The sequence below is a fragment of the Nymphalis io genome, chromosome 11, assembly GCF_905147045.1.
Source record: "Nymphalis io chromosome 11, ilAglIoxx1.1, whole genome shotgun sequence".
In the NCBI taxonomy this organism is placed as follows: domain Eukaryota; kingdom Metazoa; phylum Arthropoda; class Insecta; order Lepidoptera; family Nymphalidae; genus Nymphalis; species Nymphalis io.
The window spans coordinates 11,408,003-11,425,288 of record NC_065898.1 but is presented as its reverse complement, the minus strand read 5'-3'; the positions used below and the strand labels follow the sequence as shown (position 1 = coordinate 11,425,288).

Sequence of the window (17,286 nt, the reverse complement as noted above, 5' to 3'; positions counted from 1 at the left end):
ACCAAAAATTCTGACTGTAACACATATTATAGGCCAATATACATATTTTGAAAACATTTTTTTACGAACTAAGTTTTTAACGTTATGGAGCATATATAGACAATCATAATAATTCATACGTAAAATATATATAACAAAATCGGATAATATTATTGTTTATAATAATAAAACCGATTAAATCATTATTGTATACTGTTATTAAAATTAATAAACCGAATGATGCGTTAATCAGATTTTTTTATACATTTATTGAATGGCGACTTATATATTTGATTTAAATATTTAAATTTGTTCTTAAAGACGCCATATTCAGTTTTTTCTAATTGCCATACACGAATATATGGCATACAATTGGTATATTCAGTCTTCGTCTGTCCATCTGTAGTACATAGCGTTTAATTGTTCCAAAAATATAAATATGAGAACAGTGAGGGGTCCTATTTTTGCATATGTGGGTATAAAACCGCTCCACAATGCGAATACACCTTCATTCTGTATTATATTCTTCAAAACGGTCACTTGACTTGTTCCTTTGGCCGAATTTTGTACACTGAAAAAAAATGTTAGAAGGTTAACTTTGTTGTTTATCAGGAATCCTAACCAAAATAATTAGTAAATGCAAAGTTCGTATTATATAATGGCGTAGGAAGAATTTAAAATATATAGTATATAAAATATAAGACAAAATATATATGTTTGTCTGGTGTTTAAATATATATATTTTTTTACATTAAACCAAAATCGTCGCTCATCGCTAGAATCTCATGGTAAATTAGCAGCGAATAAATAAATTCCATTTTAGTGTGATAGAACCTACAATAAAAATTTTTATTGCAAACAAAGGACGGAAATTAATAACAAATGTATGTATGAAAGTACATATGTAAATAAGATAGGCACCGCCAGGTCTGATTAAGTAACGCTTATTCATTGTAAATTCTACCGCCAAACATAACTATTATAGCTTAAATTATATTGAACGTTAACAATTTTTCTTAAATATATGTAGTTTTGAGTTAATACATTCAAAACTACCTCAAAAATACTTAGGAATTGAACCCACGACCTCTTCAAGGTGTGATACTTAGAAACGAGATATGAAAATCATATATACCCGGAGAATGAACCAAACCATAGCTTGAATTATTTTGTTGTAGCGCCATCTAGTAAAAAATATTATAACTAACCTTAACATTAATAATAAAATAAGAAATGTGTATAATTCTATAAATATAAGTGTAAGAAATTATAAAACAATAATTAGTATTTTTTACTTCAATGACCATAACAATAAAAATGAATGAACCGCAGCAAAATAAATTTTAAAATTACTTTTATAGGTTAGAAATAAAAAACTGACTTTTGGTCAAATAAAAAAATATAATTTATTGTATTCATTGGTATGAAATGTAACAACCAATGATATTATTATATATGTAAGAAGAAGCAGATATGTTCTAACACGTATTTGATGCTCAAAAGTGTCTCAATTGGGACGAATTGCTATAGTCACTCATCGCCATAACAACGACATTAAAAAAAAACAAAATACAGTCGTTACTAGCTATCTTTCTTTTTCGTACTAGTTTAAATAGTCATCTCTTATACACTACACGGCAATGTAGTGAAATGTTATAATATGTATGTATAACATATCTGTAGTTTTTAAAATCATTGTTAACATTATAAATTGTTGAAATAATTGATGAATAAGTTATTATTTGTCAGCAAATGTCACACAGTATATTTAATATTCACAGGGACTGCAGACAATTAGCCAAAGAAATAAGGCCCTAAGTCACTGTATTTTTATGTTATAGCGCTACAAGCGTATAACATAACAATATGAAACCTATATACGTCTGAGTCTCGGCTTTTACAATTTATATTAAAAATATTATAAAATTGTTTGCTTGTTTCAAAGGTTTCAAATGATCGAGATATGAGAAATAATTTAAAAAGTTATGACCCGTATCTATGATCCGAACTACCCATAAATTATGATAATTATTACTTATGATATGATACTTAATTTTATTTCTTTGCTCGTGGTTGATTTTGGCTACATTTACGAGCGATAACCAAGTAAATGCAGCATGCAGTATTGTAATTATGTGGAGTATTGGTCTGTGGGTTATGCAAGCTCCTGTGATATGTTGTATAATCTCCGAGTGTCTATGACATTTTCGGCATTGATAATAACAATAATTATTATTTGCTTATGCAAATGCAAAGACATAGTGAGAATAAACAATATTTCTTATATCATCCAAGGCAGAGTAGTTATTATTTTATTATAATATAAAGTATTTATTTTATGTAACATATTAACAAGAACTGGCTTTACACGATATTAGAGCTGTAGTTTGCGGTTCTTACCGTGTTTTGACGATGTCAACAGGCAAAGAAGCAAAGGTAGTGACGAGTCCTGAGATTAACGACGCAACGAAATGGAGCCCAATGCCGTCACCCATTTTCGACACCAGCATTTCACGAGCCTTTAAACATATAAATATATACATACATTATTAACACTTTGATATTTATTAATATTGATTAAAACCAAGCATTTGGTAACCATCGTTACTACTTTTTGCAGTGCCCATGTCTATGGGTGACAGTGACCACTTACCACCAACCCAGTTTGCCAAGCTATTTTCAATAAAAAAAGTGAGAATATAAGCAGATAGGAATAATTTCAATTCGAGATTTTTTTAACGTTCAATGTAATATAGGTTGATAGGTAGGCGGACGAGCATAAGGGCCACCGCATGATGAGTGGTAGCCAACGCCAATAGACATTAAAATTGTATGAAATGTTAACCATTGCTCATATTGCCAATGCGCCACAGAACTTGGGAACTAACATGTTATGTCCCTTGTGCCTGTAATTACACTGGCTCACTCACCCTTCAAACCGGAACAGAACAATACCAAGTACTGCTAATGATGAGTGGGTGATACCTACCCAGACGAGCTTGCACAAAGCTCTGCCACCAGTATAATAAATGTTTTTACTTTAATACAACCTGTGCATAACTACCAAGCTGCGCCGCGTTAACCACCATTGCTCGAGTGACGGTCGCGGTGGCCCCACGAAACAGCATTGCTGGACCTTCTTCACTGATTATTCTATTTACATTGAAATTGATATTAAAAATGGTAAAAAGACCAATTTCTGATTTGTATACAGTGTGCCTAGTGCGAGTTTTAATACTTCTTCGATAGCGTTGACGTAACTTGCGATTTGTATGGAATGAAAACAGCGCCGTCTAGTGACAATAATCGGAATTCCATACACATCACAGTTAATGTTAGAGCATTTAAAGCAGATTAAAATAAAGGATTTAAAGCAGATTAAAGTGTAGGAAGAAATAAAAGTAGAATAGGTAATTAGAAAGAGTATTTTGTAAGTGAACCTGGTCAGTGCATTGAAGACATTTTTGTAATTTCTTCGCTGTTCCGGAGGAAGTCGTCCATCAGCAGTCATTCGTATAAGGGCCACTTCTGCCGGAGTGCCGATGAACGCGCCAAGTCCTCCCGCTGCCATTCCCATCACAAGCTTTATGGGAAAGCTCGGAACACCGTACGTACTTGAAAAACATTCCACTCTAAAAGTCTTTATGCATATTCTTAAAATAAGTGATTTTGCCTGAGATTTAATTGTAAGTGTATGGAGTATTTCATCAGACAGGTTGACCCTTCGATTCAACCTATACATCTATACATATACATTCTTAAAATAAGTAATTTTGCCTGAGATTTAATTGTAAGTACATAGACCGACCCTTCGATTCAACCTGTCTGATGAAATACTCCATATACTTACTATCAAGAGATGAAACAAAAGTTTCAAATCATATGCAGCTCAGTGGTGGTCGGCGCTAACGGTTTATACCCACGTGTTCTATTCATTAAACCACATTGAATCAAATCAACTTAAGAAGCTCAAGTTTAAAAAAAATGTATAGACGTCGAACCTTGTGTAATAATTACTCAATCCATTATAGCACCCCAATCGACCAGTCGTGTAAGTCGCTTGACGGAACAGCGCAGCCGAGAGGCCGGTATAAAAACCAGTGACGCCCTCTTTGCGGAGGATATCTCCCACCACTCCTATTACCGACTTCTTTCCCGAGGGTCCGGAGAGTTGCATCCTCGTCTTCACTAAGTCAGCTGGTTGTACAACGCAAATACCCATCATGCTGGCAATTTAATAAATCAAAATTATACTTTATTCGAATAGGCTTTTACAAGCACACTTTTGGATCGGATCGAAATGTAGATTCTGCTGATATCATTTTAATTACCGTCTGAGCAAACCACAGGCAATAAAAAAATGCTGCCTTCATTTTAGGTACTGTATTACATACATAACGATACTTATTTTATTTATTTACTACATTTTCAAGGAATATATGCTTCGGGGTATAAAATGTTTCGCGTTGTTTACTATTAAAATTTATTCTCCCAATGATAAGCGATTGAGGCTGTGTCGTGATATTACAAGCGTGCGCTGACTGTTATTTACTTTTGCAATGTTTGAAGTTTTAACAAGTGCAGTGCTATCTCCACATGTTCATTGCAATGATACACGCGATTTTTTTTTGTTTAAAAGATTGTGTAAGTTTATTTACAGAGTTTTTAATGTCTTACCCACTCATTCCCCCGAAAACGAAATTGAGCCAACCAGGCATCGGCTTTCGAGGTTTCTTATTCTTATCAGACATGTTGTTACGATTAATTTGATTATTTGTTTTATTGATATCGGTATATTCTGTGGTTATGGAAAAAATAGCATTTACATTTTTATAGCTTGATGTCTGTCAAAAAAATGTAATCGATTTTTGATAATAAACTGTTCAATTTAATTTATCTGTGAAAATTATATTCAAATAAATATTTTTTTTTTATTTGTTAAAAATAATTTTGTATCTTGTATGTGCGGATTAATGATAAAAATGTTATTTTGTTTTACAAGAAACAAACGCTAAGAATGACCAAATGAAGTGTCTTTTTTTAAATAAGTTTTCATTACTCGCTAATACACGTTAGTTGTTGTTATTGGTAAAGAATTACAAAGGGCTTTTGGTAAAAAACCAAAGGTTTTCTTTATATATAAAGGCAATATGGCGTCCAATAACTTTGCCGTGAGCTTTGCAGTCAATTTTACAAGTCACTGATATGAATGTCACTGTGGCCATGATTTTTTGTTTATGTTTTTACTTATATCAAAGCAATATAATATGATATAATAGGTCATATTGTCTTTACATAGAGTTACAATGGAATTTCCGTATTTTAGACAACACGTATCTATGTATACCACATAATACACTTTTTAACGACTAATTTCTTACTTGGCGCTTTTATTTCACACGCTTTTCGCTCAACATTGGCTCAAGCTTTCACGTATGAGTATCCTATATATTTCGCTATATTTCGCTTATATATATAAATAATATATAAGTGAAATATATACCACTCACTAGATCTCCCAAACTGTCCGCCCGATTTACTTGAAATTTGTCACAGTTACTCCTACCCCGACGTAGACACTCACTAAGAACGGATTTCACGCAAATCCTATCCAAAATACATTTTTCTTCTTATCTACCCGTGCGAAGCCGGGACGATTATGGCAATATCTCGTCTCGTTAAACTATTGTCTTTGACTGATGAGCATATGTTCTTAAAAAGATAATAAAAAAAAATCAAATTAAATATATTCTTTTATTATTAGATTGACAGATACAATGTGTAGAAAACATTTTATAAAGCTGGATAATTGATGTTACCACTGCCACTCTTCTGTGTAATCTTGATCCGGTTGCACGTATCGTCTGAAATGAAAATTCTGTTGTAATTTAAATTGAAAATATTTATGCTTTTATTATTATTATTATATTGACAGATTTTTATTTGACAGATACCATATAATATTATTGTCTCAAAATAATAATTGATTATAATAGAAGAAACTGCTTTTGAAAGTTTTAGTAAAATTTTGACTGCGATAATTAAGCTTATATTGTATATTAATGATCTTCTCAACCTTGGTAAATTGAAGTAACTGAGGTGCTAATGAATCTAAAGTATTCATGCATGATGGTGAAGATGGTAATAAACATAGACGAATAACCAGATAAGAAGAGCTCTATGATCTATGACACCTGCGTGTGGGCGGAGTTCCGGGCGAGCCAGGTGCCCGGCGCGACGGAGTGTGCTGGCGACGCGCGACCTCGCCCAGCAGCGACAGGCACGAGTGGGATAGACGCTGGCTGAAGTTCTAAAGTACGAAGATGCAATATGTTAATTGAATGCAGATTGCACAAAGCCCTACCACGCAGCAAAAGAGACTTTAGATAATCTGTCTGAGCGTGTAAGAGAGAGAGGAAGATAAACAGACTAGCGACTAGTTAGTTAAAAAATCCTTTTGAGTTGAGTTTTTCGACATTTGTTTTTAAAATACATAACACAAGTTCAATATAGGCTTCGGCCGGAATGATACTGTTTATTGTATTACACATTCTTTAGCTCATTTTGCGTTATTTAACTTAAATTTTACGCATTTAAGTTAATAAATTAACAATCTCTTATAAGCCGAATACTCACAGGTAAACAAGAACCTTTCATTTCCCGTAAGTCGATTTTCCGAAACAGTTCGCAGAGAAGTAATTCGTGTAGATTTGGTGGATGAGGACCGAAGAGCATCTCTATAATATCTACAACCTGAAGCAAAGAGAAGCTATTAGCAAAACAACATAAATTTGAACATCACATTTTTGATTAAGAAATACAACAGAAATACCGAATAAGAAACGTCAACGTTTCAAATTCTATCGTACGGTAAATTAAAAAAAAAACAAAGAACAATACAATCCAGAAGGACCTTTACAATTGCAATCGTGTGCAAATTAAAAGTCATTACTGAGAGTGGTAAAGTTAAAGATATAGAAAAGTTGTCTTAAAGTTTTATGTTTCCACGAATGCTGTCATATAACATTTGATGTTTGTTTTCTCTGGATTTACAAACAAAATTATTGTATAGGTATCGATACCAATTAATCAACCAACTATCAGTTGCAATCAGTGTTATCCATAGAATTGTTTAATTGCTGACTTGCGAGTAATTGTTCGCCAAATCAGGTAGAAGCGTGAGGTCGGTGTCGGTGCCGGCGCACATCTCGAATAGCACGTGTCCCAGCGACAGTGTCTCCACGCGGTCGAGCGCGGCGGAGCGCGCTTGCGGTCGCGGGGTCGCGCCAATCAGTGTGTTCTCAAGTCCGCAGAGTCTGGCAACAACGTAAATTAAAAATCACTTTCAGCCAATTCCTGTTAAAATTAACAGCGAAAACATTTTTTTATCGTTCAATACTATATCTCTTGAATAGATATTTTTATATAAAAGAAATAAATGCAAGTAAAACTTATCAAGTTTATTAAAAATATATTATAAAAAATTATCTTGACAGAGGCTTTCACATATAAAACTAATCGAACACTAATAATAATATAATAACTACTAAACATGCGTATAATGATCACGTTGTGCACTCAAATGGGATTAGTGCACATATCTATTTCTAAATAAAAAGATCTATACATTTACATAAGTGCATATAGGATTACTTATCTCTTACAAGAAATCTCTACCAGAAACTAAGTGATTTAAACTGTATATACACAACATACGATGGTCCTGTACATACCAGTATTGCTTTGCTCTTGTTTTTTAGTATTTTTTAGGTAATTTTACGAAAAATATGATCAGCAATTATAAAATTCCAAAGACATTTTGTAAGGGGAGTGAAAGGGATTCCTCTTTAATGTTGTAAATCGAAGAGCAGGTCTCAATCACAAAACATTGAGGTAATTAAGAGAAGCTATATTAAGTAAATTGAATACAAAATTAATAGGAGGACGATATAAATTTTACCTTGCTACGCCATTTTGTACCATCACATTCCCACTATGCAAGTGTCGGAATGGCGGAAAACCCTTCTCCTTGAGAAACAGCAGTCCCTCCAACATCTGACGTCCGAACCTTGCTACTTGCGTAGGGGGGAGGCCTGTACCGGTAGATCCGTACTTACGACTGTAATCATCACTCCACGTGCTCTGTAATATATTTTTACAGCATTATTTCACGTAAATATCTAGGAAATTATAATTAATTCACATGTAACGTTTTTAGCACAAAAGTTATTTATGTCACTCATTTCCACACTACAACTATATATGCACTTATTACTTTATTAGTTAAATGTTAATTTATAATGGTTCCGATATAAAATTAATAGCAAAGAAAACTCTAAAAATAAAATTCGTGGTCCCTAACAAAATTTTTTGAGTTAATTCCGAAGTATTTTCCTTAAAACATATATTATTATTATTATTATATTCAAGTAAAAATTAGACCTTATAAATTAAATCCTTCAAACTGCCCCGAGAATTGTATGGTAGCACAGCCAATGCGTGTCCGTTGCATAACTCGAGGTCCAGTACGGGGTAGATATAGGGATGATGTAATGCGCGGAAGAGTTCCATGATGAGTCCTCGGGAATGTTCGTTCTGCTCTATAGGGCATTTACTGGATAGAGGCGTCTGGTGAAATGAAATCGTTATCAAACAAATATGTTTTATATAGAATACATTTATTCAGTAAAATTGGTTAAAATTTCGTGGGTATGCCATTTTGTAACTGCCTCGTCATCTAGTGGCTGGCATATAAGGCAGCGTATCCCAAGATCTAGACCGCACACCCCGTCGAGTCACTCAAAAGTTATTGGCTTTATCTATCGATAATTTTTGCCTCGCAAGCACGTTAAGCCATTCATCCTGCACTTGAACTTTTTCCGGTCATGTTAGAATTGCCATCCCAACGAATGAAGAGTATGAGGGAATAGCGCGAACCTGTGTTTGCAATGTAATATGTTCTTTGAAGTTAACTAATCTCTTACGAATCGCTGCCGAGAACGAAATCGAAAATAATTCGAAAGAAGCCATAAAACAGCCCATTCGGCATTGTAACGAATATTAACAAATTAGTGGGTAATTCTCGGCTAATATATGTATATAGGAATATACATCAATAATCCTCCTATGCTTCATTTAAATCGATTAACTTACCAATATGAGGAGGCGGTCTGCCTTAATGGAATTATCGTGTATTGCAAACCACTTTTTGCTCGCTCGCGAACCAATGGGGTTCAGTGGTGATATCATACTGTATCTGAAAATATGAAACATTTATTTTTTTTTGTTTTATTATGTAGCATTCTCTTATGAAACTATTTACCAAAAAATGTTTCAATCTATTTATCGAATTGACAACATTTTAAGTAAATATATGATGAGGCTATTACCGCGTGATTATCGACAATTGATGTAAAAAAATATCTTTTTTCAAATTCTCATAGCTTCACATATGGCAATGGTATATGTGATACCTTACTCTGTACATGAATATACATACCTCGTAGAGTGCGACAAATATTCATTACAAATAGCTAAAGCCACCGAGCTTTCCATCGACTGTTCTGCCAGTCTGTTTTAAGAAAAAGACAGAATTACTCGTCAATAATATTGAAATGAACTATAAGTATTTATAAAGAGTGCAAATATTAGCATTTATATATATTATATTTGTGCTAGAATTAATAACTACATAATTACAACTTAAATTATTTTATACAAACAAAAAAATCTATCTATAATAGCCATTGTTAAAAGAGTGCTTTTACTCAAGTAAAATGAGTGAGAACATAGCATATTATACATTGCCAATGCGCTACCAGATTGTCGAAATGTTGTATCGTTTGCCTATAACAACTCCCCTATTTATTATTATAAGGGAGAACATTTGTTACCTAGCAGTAGGTTTATATGTATGAGTGAGTACCAACACAGATTTGCGCACATCCTACACTCTAGAAATATAAAAATCGCAATTAAGGAAAAACGGTTTTTTTTCTAGTAAAATTATTATTAATTAACCGATAAATCTCAATGTGCACAACCTTTTGCAATTTGTACCTGGGAGAAGCCGTTGGTTCTGAAGGAGACGATTTTCCAGAACCTGAACCCATGATGGATTTGTTGAACAGCAATTTCGCTAGCGAATCGATCTTTTGAGCAACGAGTGGAGTGCGGTCAGAGTTTTCCTCTACAATTAGAAAAAAAGTATATATTTATATGTATAATATTTGTAGAGCCACTCCATGTCATCCCACGGTTGTAGCAAGATCTGACAAAGGATACTTTTGGTAAGCACCCATCAATGGAACACGTTTTATAGGGCTCAACTACCCTTCCCTTGTGCCTGTTGTTACATTGACTCACTGACCCTTCCAACCGAAATTCAACAATACTGCGTATTGCTGTTTGGCGGTAGAATATGTGATGAGTGGGTGGTACCTATCCAGGAGGCTTGCACAAAGCCCTACCAACAAGTTAGCTGAGCTTACGATATAAGTTTCAAATTAAAAAAAAAGTGGTCATACTACTTACATAATAATAATATCGTCAAATGTTCCAAACTCAATTATAAATTGAAATAAAACAAAAATAACCCTTATGTCAGTAAATACCACTCTGATTCCGTCTGAACGGCTATACTGTTTTTAGAAATCATTGTGTGTCAAAAATAATTTGTTAGATAAATAAAATGGCTTAATCCATAACATTTATATTTGTTCATTAAAATAAAATGATTGTTAATTAAAATTTAATTGAAACGACTTAACACACGATAAGGCAGTTTTGTCGTATAAAATATGTTACCTTCACTTTCTTCTTTATCTGTCGACACGGAGCGGATACGGAAGGCATCTCTTTTGTTGGCTGCAGCTACCGATTCTGGGTTAAATTCAGCAGCTGATTGCGCTCTCCTGCATGCTCCACGGCGTTTCTTTTTCCTATAACTAGACCTGGATCGTTCCTGATAAAACCTATCATGTCCCGTCGTTTCAGGCTCCTTCTGATCCTTCGTATCACCTGACTTCATATGCTGATATAGATTGAACATTTTCACCGATCTCCTATATAGATACGCTTTAAAATCTTCAAAATTAAACAGCATTTATCTGCATCCTCGTACAGAATATTTTCAACGAATGAATCGCCGATAATTTTATATGCGCACTGGGAGTTAAAAGACGAATTTTAATAATCTTGTTAGATTTATGAATATTTGATCACGTGATCGGCAACAAAGTAATAGACGAATTTCAGAGAAGCGTCACAACCCCGGGGTGTTCTTCGTCGGACTACTAGGAGTAATTAAAGACCTACAAGTGCTATAAGCTGAGCTGCGCGCCTACGTTTCTATCTAGGTGAATGTTTTATGTCAGAATGAACCCATTATGTTTCTTTTAAGCTTATAGAAAAATACGCTACATACATAGAACACTGAAAAGATAAAATTATAAAATTTAAATTCTACTTTTTACTCTTTCGTTTGTTTATTTGACTGTATGTATAAAGATGTTTCGTCTCTGAATTCTTTGAGTCCCTACAATTATTATAAACATATGTTTTTTTATAGAATAGGTAAGTGGACGAGCATATGGGTCGACTGGTATTAAGTGGACACCAATGCCAATAGACATTGGTATTGTAAGAAATGTTAACCAACGCTTGCATCACCAATGCGCCACAAACCTTGGGATCTAAGATGTTATGTCCCTTGTGCCTGTAATTACACTGGCTCATTCACCCTTCAAACCGGAACACAACAATAACAAGTACTGCTGTTTTGAGGTAGAATATCTGATGAGTGGGTGGTACCTATCCAGTAAATTATGTATTATAATAATATATAATTGTTACTTTATCTCATTCCACGTAGTAAAATATCAATAGAACGAAGTTTATGGCGCGAAGAGTGACACAGCTTACTTCAATCCCATTAATAAATACCAAGTATATTCATTTGACATTTATATTATTTAACTTGAATTATTTCACAACAATACATAACATTACTGAGTAATTCTGTAACATCATTTACATAATAATTTTAAATTTTTTTATCATTTAAAAAATATACGAATAAATTACAGGACAGTTGCTTGCATTAATTGGCTTTTGACATTCCAATCTTTTTTTTAAGTTAATATAGTATATATTTTTATTTTTTAAACTTTGTGAAGTTCGACATATTTTGTATACAGCTTATCGAATATCAGCAACGACATCGTGGTATGTATCGCCATCCTCACGTAGTAGGGAACGAAACCTTTCCAAAAATACCAAATACCTTTTCGTTCAAGAATATCGGAAAATATTTCCGACAGTTTTATCCCTCTACGCTTAACTTGGTATCTAAAATATAATAAATTATATACATTTTTAAATATTAAACAAAGGTTTCATATTAGTTATAATTAAACTACTAATACATACTAATATATAAATATAAGTATATAAGCACTGATAAAGACAAGAATAAATCTAAAATTACATGACAAAAAAGGAGGCACATGACGTGAGCATATCATGGGCAGTAATTGGCAGTTGGCCGTTAGCATAATTATATATGTAATATAAAGGAAGTCACACATTACAAATTATCCAAAATATTTAAATTGTAGCTACTAGAAATATAACTAATAATCAAATTATAAGAATTAATAATAGCTGTACTTTATGTCTATGAAAATTTGTATATTCATTTTAAGTTAGTATGGATCCTCCTGAATAAGTAGGGTTCAGTCGCACTGACTAGGTCTATATTATAATTAAAGTCAGATGTGCCATTGGAGGGGCCTATGCCCAACAGTGGACGACGAAGGGTTGATGACGATAGTAATTAGTAACAAATATGATTAAGACTTAGAATTGATACTACTTGCACAATGTTCATTATTACCTAGTCTTAACGAGATCAATTGGTAAAGTGAAGACGGCGGTGAGGAAGCTGGAGACAAACGAAGTATATATGTGCAGAGAAAGACCCTTGGCCAGGTTTTTTTCACGGAATTTTTCCCGAACCTAACGCATAAAAATTAATAACATTCCTATTTAACAAACCTATATAATAAATTAAATTATATTTGTGATTTCTAGATACTGCCTTGTTTAAGATAATATGATTACTTGCAAGTTACCAAACAACCATTCGTTTTCTGTATGTCTGTTTTTCTCGGGTAAACTTCAAAACACGCTACAATCATTAGATACGTGCCAATAAACAAAAACGTCAAGCTATATGATAAATAAAGCTTTATTTATACTAACGGTTATCATGACAAACATATACGATGTACATACTCATCATGAAACAGGCATATACATACGGAATTTAAAGTGGATGAAACCACACAAGGGCACATTGCTTATATTATAAAAAAAAATGTTTATTAATTTTGTGGAATGTGCACGTTACACTGGAGCTATTCTAATGGATTAAAGATTTGAATAATTGATGACTCCAGATGAATATGTCATTCGGATAAGTAGTTGCTCATGCTTACGAACGCTTTACTACATTTTATTAAATTTATAATACAACAGTACACTGCTTATCAATCTTATTAATATTTATAAAACCCGTTAATTTTAGTGTCATTACATATATATTGAATTGTATAATTTTAGAGAGATATGGATAGAGAAGGTGGGTGTTAAGGATTACGGGTTCGAAGCCAGGCAAGTTCGTCTGAGTTTTCAACTTATTCCAAGTGTACATATCCACCAAGCCGCACAGAATCAGTACGATGGAATAAGCTTAATAAAGCAGCCTCATAATTATAATGTAGGCGAACAGTTTTATTATTTAATATAAAAATGACCGGCTGACAATTGAATGAAAGGATCTCTGTATCGAATGTTTCTAAGACTTCTCCGAATCGTAAGAGGATTATGGCGTTTGTGTATTTTTAATAATAAAAGTAATCATTGCTTAAAATTATCGTTTTACCTGTGAATAGCTCCCTATTTGCCCAATGCTGACCAGGACTGACCTTCCGAGGGTTAATGTCCCACCACGCCATAAGGCACGCGCGCCTTCTTCTTTACATATTCTGCAATAATTATTACATTTTACTGGTGGTAGAGCTTTGTACAAGCTCGACTGGGTAGGTACCACCCACTCATCAGATATTCTACCGCAAAACAGCAGTACTCGGTTTTGTTGTGTTCCGGTTTGAAGGGTGAGTGAGCCAGTGTAATTACAGGCACAAGGGACATAACATCTTAGTTCCCAAGGTTGGTGGCGCATTGGTGATGTAAGCGATGGTTAACATTTCTTACAATGCCAATGTCTATGGGCGTTGGTGACCATTTACCATCAGGTGGCAAATATACTCGTCCACCTTCCTATTCTATAAAAAAAAAGAAAGAAAGACATTGTATTCTTCGTGTTACACTACAACTACCTACTTTTATTTTTTTAAATAGTCAATCATGCCAGGCAATGGATGACATATATTTTAAATTAGTTTTCATTTATCTGTGCACCGGTAAGGCGAGACCACCTCGATTTCATTGAATGGTTTGAAAATTACTTTAATATTAGAACAACTAAACCCTTTATTCTATTTAGAGTACAACTAATAAGAAGTGTCATTAAAAATATTCCTCTGAATTCAACAGTGCTTTTATAGAATGCCTTGAAAACTTTGTGTTTCATAAAGAAAACTAACTTTTGAAGAGCGTGAAAACTGCCCTTGTATTTTTTCGGACAGCTGCACTCTATACAAGGTTCTAAAGGTCCGTCTGCCATTAATCTCACTAAAATCACTTCCGAGGGGTGTCCTGCTAAAGCTCCAGCCAACCCTGCAGTTATACCAATGGTGATCTTTTCATAAATAACTGGATATCTTTCATATTTCCTGTAGAAGGTAATAGTAGCAGTTATTCGAGGGTAATATAATAAGCCAGTAATACGATTTGAATTAAGAATAAGCTTAAAATGTTATGTATTTTTTCTTGGTTTAATCAAGCTTGGGATGTCTAGCGCCGAATACATAAAAAGACCTTTTGAATTATTGTGCAAAGAAATTTTTTTACAGGTTTATAAATATAAAATTATTGGTTCAGAATATTGGAATTAAAAAACAAAACATACAAGAATATTTTCTTACAAATAAACAAGCAATACCTGTAGTGGATATTATAGAGCGCATGATAAACACCAAGTCTAGTTGTGGTGTTGGTTGTCTGCCTGAATAAGCCAGCAGAGAGTCCAGCGTACAATGCCTTGTACCCTCTGCAACGTACTATTTGACGAGCCATTTCTCTCGTAGTACAATATCGGGAGAGCAATTGTAGACGCACTTTGATTAGGTCTAAAGGATGTACAGCTGTTGTTGCTATCATACTAAAAATATTGTAAAATATAATATCTATGAATTAGTATTAGTAGACGGATGGATGGAGTCTCTTTCAGTACATGCTGGGTACGATTTTTCTTTATTCGAGGAAACGAATATGGCAAGGAAATAAGAGACAGGACAAACTTTAATTACTTAATTTGACATTTTTGTTATAATGCTTTACTTATATATATATTTTGAGACTATGGGATACTTTTCTTTTCTCTAACTCCATCACTCTTCCTACTCTAAATAAGACAATGATGGTGGTGCAAACAAGGGTTGGTATTGATGTTTATGGTGTTGTGAATGAAATGAAAGTTAGATGGCCGAATATATTTTTCATATATATTATACCTTATATAATAATAAAGCGATGACCAACTTTACACTATTAAAAGGTTTTGTATAAATTATAGTTTCAAATAAATCTTGTCATATGTGTTGGGTAACAACTTCCATTTGAAAAACGTAGTAGAATAAACTTCAAACTTCAAAGAAGAGCCCTCAAAAGGAAAGGAGGCCTTGGCCCAATAAGGGTCCGTTCACACAGACCGGCTCGGAGAGCATCGGCCTGCTTTTTTCTTTTCACACAGACCGGGTCGTATACGCTTGGAATTGGCCGATATTGATTGGTCGTATACGATTGGATCGGCTGTGCGAGCGAGAAAGAGCACGCAAGCGGAGCCGGTCGGCTCCTTTTATTACTTCACACGAAGCGCGTTCAGGCATTTTTAATGACAAAAAAGGTGCAAATGCAAAAATAAACTTTACTACAATCACTCAAAACACTGTTTCCAACGTGATAAAAATCTGCTCTCCTCTCCGAGCCGGTCTGTGTGAACGGACCCTAAGAAGACTAGTGGGACATTTACATTTACTTTATTTTACTTTAGGTAGAAATAGAATAGAAAATAGTACCCAGAAATTCCTCCAAGCACCGTTGCAACATGCCATGGCGCGTTCTTCTTTGTCGGTCCAGTTTTTTGAGACATACCTTGACCATGATTAACTTTTTTTAAAAATACTACACTTTTTAAATAATTGATTTTATTTATAGAATTTGTATCAATAATTTTTAATTACGTATTAAGTTAAAGTATTTTGACTTTGTAATTTATATCCATGTTTCATTTCTGTCAGTTTTGAAAAGTTCATATTATTTTTTATTAGTTTTGACGATTTCTGTTACTGACGTCTCGTAACAGTACCTACAGCACTATGTTTTATTATTTTATCCCTTGAGTGCGTACCGCTCACTCAATTTTTCTTGTTGATTTTATAGTTATTACATGGAAAAGAATAATATATTTTGGTTTGATAATTGCTTGATTTTGACATGTTTTTTTTGCTAAAGCTCAAACATTTGACTCGTTACTTTGCGCAAACCATTTATCAGTTATGTTACCACCAAAAATCAAAACATTTAGTTATTGTGTTCAGAATTGAAGAGTATGGAAATAGAAATTATCACTGCTAATTCGTTAACAACATTTCAACAACAACGGCATATTGACGATGAACCATGTACGACTGACCCTCGAGAATATGTCAAGGGGACAGACTCAAAAAATGTGCGAGTTTCCGCGCTACCTTATTGGCATAATTATTATAGATAAATATACGCCCATTATCGTGTATACACGCGCATTGTAGAATACGGAGCTTAAGTAGGTTCTCTAAGCTTGACCTCGCTTTTCAGGGACATATTTTAGAGCACTAATAACAAAAACCAACATGCGATAGCTTTTATTTTATTAAAAAAGACTATAAAATATTGTTATCATCATATTACCGTTTCGTTCAGACTTATTTTTTTTGATAATTAATACCTACAAGTGTTCAACCTGGAACTGTGGTACAATATAACACCAAATATTTCAACAAATTGTAAGACGATCGCATGAACAAAGAGTAAAAGACTGGCCGCATGACCACCTGAAAAGTTTTCACAAGCGATTATGTT

General features: G+C 33.7%; 3 protein-coding genes across 6 annotated transcripts; all 3 read right to left on the bottom strand.

Annotated features, from left to right (window-relative positions):
- Positions 1–192: 192 nt before the first annotated feature.
- LOC126771771 (mitochondrial 2-oxoglutarate/malate carrier protein-like) lies at positions 193–4,736 on the bottom strand. Its single transcript, XM_050491861.1, has 6 exons — positions 4,657–4,736; positions 3,981–4,205; positions 3,420–3,593; positions 3,030–3,132; positions 2,380–2,498; positions 193–550 (listed from the first exon to the last, which is right to left on the bottom strand). The coding sequence occupies exons 1-6, from the start codon at positions 4,728–4,730 to the stop codon at positions 361–363; spliced, it is 885 nt and encodes a 294-aa protein (XP_050347818.1). The 5' UTR covers positions 4,731–4,736; the 3' UTR covers positions 193–360.
- Positions 4,737–5,738: 1,002 nt separating this feature from the next.
- LOC126771749 (slowpoke-binding protein) lies at positions 5,739–11,361 on the bottom strand. Of its 2 annotated transcripts, XM_050491826.1 has the most exons (10): positions 10,786–11,361; positions 10,039–10,168; positions 9,479–9,550; positions 9,133–9,235; positions 8,422–8,607; positions 7,940–8,121; positions 7,124–7,295; positions 6,616–6,732; positions 6,174–6,289; positions 5,739–5,843 (listed from the first exon to the last, which is right to left on the bottom strand). In XM_050491826.1, the coding sequence occupies exons 1-10, from the start codon at positions 11,081–11,083 to the stop codon at positions 5,795–5,797; spliced, it is 1,425 nt and encodes a 474-aa protein (XP_050347783.1). In that variant the 5' UTR covers positions 11,084–11,361; the 3' UTR covers positions 5,739–5,794. The 2 variants fall into 2 exon arrangements, with proteins under 2 accessions (XP_050347783.1, XP_050347784.1); XM_050491827.1 differs by lacking the exon at positions 9,479–9,550.
- A 710-nt stretch (positions 11,362–12,071) lies between these two features.
- Positions 12,072–17,260, bottom strand: LOC126771767 (mitochondrial 2-oxoglutarate/malate carrier protein-like). Of its 3 annotated transcripts, none has more exons than XM_050491856.1 (7): positions 17,153–17,260; positions 16,242–16,317; positions 15,107–15,325; positions 14,649–14,837; positions 13,925–14,027; positions 12,875–12,996; positions 12,072–12,327 (listed from the first exon to the last, which is right to left on the bottom strand). In XM_050491856.1, the coding sequence occupies exons 2-7, from the start codon at positions 16,313–16,315 to the stop codon at positions 12,141–12,143; spliced, it is 894 nt and encodes a 297-aa protein (XP_050347813.1). In that variant the 5' UTR covers positions 16,316–16,317; positions 17,153–17,260; the 3' UTR covers positions 12,072–12,140. The 3 variants fall into 3 exon arrangements, with proteins under 3 accessions (XP_050347813.1, XP_050347811.1, XP_050347814.1); XM_050491854.1 differs by having other exon boundaries at positions 17,157–17,260; XM_050491857.1 differs by lacking the exons at positions 16,242–16,317; positions 17,153–17,260 and adding an exon at positions 15,505–15,858.
- Between the last annotated feature and the right edge of the window lie 26 nt (positions 17,261–17,286).

Bases quoted from the DNA above. Each gene is read 5' to 3' on its own strand.
- LOC126771771 (XM_050491861.1), bottom strand. From the start codon at position 4,730: ATGTCTGATAAGAATAAGAAACCTCGAAAGCCGATGCCTGGTTGGCTC. The intron at 4,206-4,656 runs GTAAGACATTAA...TTAAATTGCCAG, and splicing joins GTTTTCGGGGGAATGAGTGG to CATGATGGGTATTTGCGTTG. The intron at 3,133-3,419 runs GTTCACTTACAA...CAATGTAAATAG, and splicing joins GTCTTCAATGCACTGACCAG to AATAATCAGTGAAGAAGGTC.
- LOC126771749 (XM_050491826.1), bottom strand. From the start codon at position 11,083: ATGCTGTTTAATTTTGAAGATTTTAAAGCGTATCTATATAGGAGATCG. The intron at 8,608-9,132 runs GTAAGTTAATCG...TCATTTCACCAG, and splicing joins CAGACCGCCTCCTCATATTG to ACGCCTCTATCCAGTAAATG. The intron at 5,844-6,173 runs GTGTCATAGATC...TTTTCATTTCAG, and splicing joins GGAACTCCGCCCACACGCAG to ACGATACGTGCAACCGGATC.
- LOC126771767 (XM_050491856.1), bottom strand. From the start codon at position 16,315: ATGTCTCAAAAAACTGGACCGACAAAGAAGAACGCGCCATGGCATGTT. The intron at 14,838-15,106 runs GTATTGCTTGTT...TACCTTCTACAG, and splicing joins CTCTATAATATCCACTACAG to GAAATATGAAAGATATCCAG. The intron at 14,028-14,648 runs GTTAGTTTTCTT...TAATTATTGCAG, and splicing joins AGTTTTCACGCTCTTCAAAA to AATATGTAAAGAAGAAGGCG.